The 6,147-nt window shown below is 35.6% G+C and overlaps 1 protein-coding gene across 1 annotated transcript in view; it reads left to right on the top strand.

Annotated features, from left to right (window-relative positions):
• Window positions 1-5,058: 5,058 nt before the first annotated feature.
• Window positions 5,059-6,147, top strand: part of LOC149019535 (calmodulin-binding transcription activator 5-like) — an 80,318-nt gene continuing 79,229 nt past the window's right edge. Inside the window, exon 1 of the mRNA XM_089153530.1 lies at window positions 5,059-5,655. Coding sequence (XP_089009656.1) covers window positions 5,592-5,655 — 64 coding nt within the window. The 5' untranslated portion in view covers window positions 5,059-5,591. The remainder of the gene's footprint in view (window positions 5,656-6,147) is intronic.

Genomic DNA, 6,147 nt, shown 5'->3' with positions numbered 1-6,147 from the left:
TCAACTGGTCTTTCAGTTTGAGGGATTGAAGGTTCATGACTTAAAATAAAAACATCATGTGACTATTTCATTTTGTTGGAGTAACAAAGATAATAAACAGGGCAATTCACCTCTTATGCTCTTATAGAAAATAGAAACAAGAGCAAGAACAATAAACAAGATAATTTACCTTACACTCTTAAAAAAAATATAAACAAGGCATAAGCTTAGATCATAAATTAGTAGGTCATGGTCACATGAAATGATGAGAAAACAAACATGAAAACACACACACACACACACAGTCTCTTTCGCAAATGTTCGAAAAATTGAAAGACACTCCCTTACAAGTTGATCCATATTTTTTTAGGAATACGAGCTTGAAAAGCATCCATATTTATACACTTTAAAATATGATAAATCCAACCCTTAGAGGAGTAAATTCCCCCCTTGCCACTTATAAATCATTGACAATTTCAGGGGCTCCTGCCTTGACCCTGAGTTAACCACTTTTGCAAGTAGTATGCTTCCTAGCACCGAACCCCTTGGTATTGTGCTTTAACCATGGCCACATCCCAGCGTGAACAATTTGTTCATTTATGATCAAAATTCTTTTAATGAGCCACAGTATCTACTATGGAATAATCTTTCGTAACTTTTATTGGGTGATACATTGTTTCTAAAAAAATCCATTTCTTCCTATTATGGATATAACCATTTGGAATTGCTATTCAATCTTCAAATAACCAAAGCACCTCCTACTGTATGCTTGCAACAATGATAATCAACATCTACTATCAGCCTACCAACTAACAACCTTCATGGTACATGATTTGTTTTATCAAATTGTTTGGAACATGTGTAATAAATATTATCACATTACTATATGGTTTGTATGAAATCGGAATAGAATGTTCACGTATAAGTTAATACTCTACAATATACATATGAGTAATTTTTTTTTGCAGAGATGTGTTAGGTTTATCCTAAACAATATTTTAGCTTGGATTAATTATTGGGGTTAATAATTGATAGGGTTTCAACAAATAAGGTTGATGCAATGCCATTAAGTTTCAGATAGGCCAAAGTAATTCATTGTGGAAGTGAACTAGGGTTTGGGATTGTTATTATAATAGCTATGAGGGTCCCTTCAATCTCGTAAATGTTTTTGTTCTATTCTCTCTCCACAAAAAATAGGTACGATAGAAAAGATGGAAAATATTTTAGAATTATAATGATGGTTCATGTATGGAGCAGTCGGACATGTCCTTTGTCAAATGACTTAGGCTGTTGCTAAAGAGTTTATGTTAGCTCTCGCTTGACTTTGACAAATTCAGAATTCTCTTTTTGCATTGTTTATCAGCTTTTATAAAGCTTAGCTTCTCTATTGACATTGACATTACAATCATCTCATTTGTGGTTCAAGTAAAGCGAAGTGGCACTGACTACAACATTGTCGAGGATATTAAATTTTTTCTTAGTGGGCCTGACTCTTTCATTTTAGAGCCCATTTCTAGGGCGGCAAACTGTGTTGCCGATGCTTTAACTAGGAAAGCATTATCTGTGGCAAGCATGATGATTTGACCTAATTTCACTACGTGGCTCCTTGATCTTTGTAATCAGGACATCATTAGTCCTTATTGCCTGTTTCAATGAAATTATTTTACCAAAAAAAAAAAAAAAGTGGCACTATTGTCGGTTGTTATCTTGCTGATGTTGAAGGGATGTCATTCTAGAATTTTCATATGACAGTCTTGTGGATGAGATTTCTTCTTGATAAAATGTTGATACTGTTAAGTTGAAACTAAACCCTTTCTCTGGACAACCGAAGCAAGAATGACCAAAATCAATGCAACCACGTAATGATTTAGAAAAATTCATCATTTTGAAGAACTTAAAAGCTGATGGTCAGGTAGGGATATTTACCAATCCACATTAGCAGCAAGGAAAACAATTAAACTCCTACTACCCCAAACATGAAAAAAATAAAAAAAATTCACCCAAACATACTTGAAAAATAACTCAAGAAGCATTTGGACTCTTTCCAGTCCGCAGGGTTTCCCTCTCTCTCTAATCGAAACCATAAAATTAGTACACAAGGAAAGTGAGGACAATGATCGAAGTAATTGAGGAAATAATATAGCATTGAAAATTGAAGACAAACAAGAGTAATTTTGAAGGGATTGTGACACCAACACCAGAGCATTCCTGGTTTTCTTCTGGATTTCTTGAGTTGTGTGGCTTGTCTGCTTGGAGTTTCAGTTTCCAATCCATAGCCGGAGAAATGGGAGAAGGTGTTAGGTTTTTTATTAAAAATCTATATTAAGTTTCAAAATTAGTTTTTGCATTTCTTTTATTTAATTATTTTGTTAGTGTGTGGGACCCATGAGGTTGAGGGTGATAATGAGGCACCATGAGTAAATGAGGCCCTTCATGACCTTGGTTATGAGGCTCTTCATGATATTAGTCATGGGTCTTAATGGTCTTGGTCATGGTGGTGTGGTGGGGTTACTTGAAGGGTGGAAGTTACTCAATTTTAACCTTGACCATCAATTCTCATTTCAACTCATGACCATCATGGCCATTACCAGAGTGGGGTTGAGTTTATTGAATGGATTAAATCCAATCATGCCAAGAACCAAGGGGTGTAAGGTGAGTTTGGGCCTATATAAACCCAACTCCTTGCATGTGGGTGCAATTGTGGGTGCAAGAGACACCCTCACCACATTGTTTGTTTTACAAAGTCACTCTTTCGAGTGTGTAAGGTGTGCTCAGCTTGGCTCCTTGAAGGGACTGAAGAACACCTCACTTCTAGTGGAGGTTGCTTTATCTTGGAGGTGGGGGCGAAGAACCCTTGGTAGTAGGGTGCATTAATTACCTTAAATACAGCATCAAGGTGTGACTCAATCTCATCAATCAGTGGTTCGTTCGGTTGCTACTTCAAGCTCTTCAAATTTGCTAAAGATCTTCATCTCTCAATTGTATTGCAATTTCACTTTTGTATGTTTTGAAGAATTTGTAATACAATTACCCCAACAGAAGGCTATGGTTCCAACTCCAACTCCAAAGAGCTTTGCTTCAATGCTAGATTTCGTTTTTGTAACTTGTACAGGTTTAGAAGACAAGGGAGAGAACAATCAGAACATGTCTAAAGAAGAGGAAATAAGGCTAAAGGTATGAAATTTGTTCACTTAATTCATCAGGGCTTTGAATCGAACTCAGTCGCAGACTAGCATATAGAAAAATAAAAAAAGATTAATAGAGAAAATGAAAAAGAAGAGAAGACACCTTCACATTTTTTATGGTATGCACCTGGTTTAGGTAAAACACAGAGAAGATAAGAGAAGAGTAGGAGATGAAGAAGGCTCTTAGAGTGAATGTCCCTCTCCAAAATTATTTCACTTAAACCCAGCTTGTTCCAACTTCTGCTTCATAGAACAGTACATCAAAAGTACTTCTTGAAGTATAGGTCTTCATAAACTTCAACTTATGTTGCAAAAAGAGCAAAAACAATTTTATCAAACTAATTTCGACCTTTTATTTTATCTTATTTATTGAAAGCAAATGATATCATTTATTATTAAGAGGTCAACAATTTGAATTCTCTTGTGCTGAATTATTTTTAAATTATATGCAAAAACTACATCTCTAATATTGTAGCCAACATGTGTATAAGCTTGTTCGGGTGAACATCAGTTCATAAAAGAGAAAAAGTAAAATTGAAAACTATTTTAGAAAAATTATATGATTAGCTACTTTTAGGTTTTTCTTTACAAAAGTAGCCTTTTAATGTTTAAGATAAAAATATATTTAAAATCAACGTTAGATTTATAAAACTAACAAAATAGTGAATTTTCCTCTCATTTGAACATTATTTCGAAGACTAATTATACCGTCATATTAGACAACTATCATCTTCTTACAATAACCCAAACCTAGGGGTGTCAATTTATAGCCTGAACCGTTAAAATGAACCGAATCGGCCCAAACTGAACCTTAATGGGCTGTAATTGGACTGAGGATTATGGAGCCCGTACCAACCCGAAACCGAACCACAACTCGTTATAACCCGTTTTGTAATTTTACATTAAATGGTATTTGAATCATTATATTACCATTAGATAATTAAAAAAATTAAGCATGAATTCAAAGATCAAATAGTCATTTCACTACTTAATATCTAGGTTATTGATTTCTATAGAATGGGTGGATTTTTTTTTAATGGAAATTGACCAATAGCAACTTTGCTTTTCATATAACTTTGATTTTGTTGTAGGATGCTCAATTGTTTATTCTTGTTATTTTTCTTACATACCATAAACCATTAGTCAACCCAAATCTAAATCATTAGCCAAAACCGTTATTTAGCCTGAAACTAAACCGCACCAAATCGAAACCGGCCCGAAACTATTATTTTGCTAATGGGCTATGTTTGGGCTAGGTGTTTTTCAGTCCGAAATTGTTAAGCCCAACCTGAAACCACCCCAAACCGCAACGTTGACACCCCTATCCAAACTCAAGAAACCCCACCTGCTAATGTGATGATATGGTTAATTTTAGGGGTAAAAGTATTGGGGGGGGGTGCCTTTATCAAACGGGTTCAATTTTAATGCTACACATTTAATGCACATCACTGTGCTGCTTCAAGGTTGAAATTCAAATCTCGATCTTATCCGTCCGTTTTGATTACTATTATCTGTTTAATGGACAGTCGAGATCAAAATCGTGATCGATATTTAATCTCAACCGTCTCCGGCGCATTAAATGCACAACATTCAAGTTGACTCCTCCCAATTAAAGATGTCCAAAGTCTCTGATGTGAACGCAACCTTTTTTTTCAAGTGGCCGACCGTCGCCCTATTGAAAATACGGCTTGTTTCCTACCGTCACTTTATGGTTGCCAATACATAAAACAAGTTTCCACGTAATCTTATGGTCCTCCGTATTGTACATCAGTCAGATCAATCTTCATCGGCCTTTCAACTTTCAAGAATCACGGGACTCTCGTCTCATATGTTGTCCACACTCCACAGGACCTAAAAATGGCTGTTTAATTTACAATACCTTTAAAGATTTAATGTGGCGGGAAAATTCTCACTAAATCTAGAAATAATGGTAGATAATCTGTTGCAATCTCGGTTCCAGCACCTGTTGCTTTCCCAAATCACAATCACATTTACTCTAGTCTGACATATGAATTCAAGTTTTTTCTGCTTTGATATTGACCATAGAGAAATGAAAAGGATGATCGTACGATGTATTATTGCTGCAATTTCGAGGAGATTAACCTGCTTATCTTATCGCACTGTACAATAAAGACAAAGACGTAACTCATACTCTGTTTGCCATTTGTTACTTTTTTCTAGCTGCGTTTTTTCTTTTTCCTTTCTATAAAGTTTCTTCCTTTTCGCCGTCTTCTGTACTGGAGCTCTCTTTCTGCAATTATTATGTATCTAAAACCGTTCTAGGGAAGTGCTTGATGTTCGGAAAAGTTGCTGTGAAGTCTTGACTATACGTCGTCTGAGAATTTCTCTTTTTGGAAGACTGGGATGGTTGCTTGAAGCTTGAAGGTGCAGATAGGTCTGTTTATCAGAAGCTGAAGAGTCGGCGCCATGGAGGGTAGTGCTACTGGTCGGCTTGATGGAAGTGAGATTCATGGGTTTCATACAATGGAGGGTAAGCTCAAAACTTGATTCCTCAAGTCTTACTTTACTGTCTAACTTCAACTGCTGCTGGGTTTCCAAATTATATCTGTATGTAAGTATACTCTGTTTGAAAAAATTAAATTCCCAACAGAGGCGTCATAAGTGTTTTCATTTGATCCTAAGTTTAGAGCCACTGGATCTTTGAATACTGAAGTCCGTTAGGTGCTCTATCAAAAGATCCTTATTTATGCAAAATACCTCCAGTGGACCTTTTGAGTTGTTCAACATGTTGGGGGCAAGCAATACCAGTCTAAATCAAAGCAACATATACAACAATAATGGGATCAAACATTCAGCAACCAAACCACAACAGAGACGCTAATTTTTTTAATGTGGAAAAACCACGAGAATGTTATGGAGTCCACCCAAGCTTTCACTTATCAACAAAATTAATAATAATGGATATACAAACAATATCTAATATCTAGATAACACTAAATGAACACAAAGACATTATAAAAAA

This window comes from Hakea prostrata, chromosome 4, assembly GCF_041222555.1.
Source record: "Hakea prostrata isolate BN-2017 chromosome 4, UWA_Hpros_2, whole genome shotgun sequence".
NCBI lineage: Eukaryota > Viridiplantae > Streptophyta > Magnoliopsida > Proteales > Proteaceae > Hakea > Hakea prostrata.
This window is presented reverse-complemented; position numbering and strand designations above follow the sequence as displayed.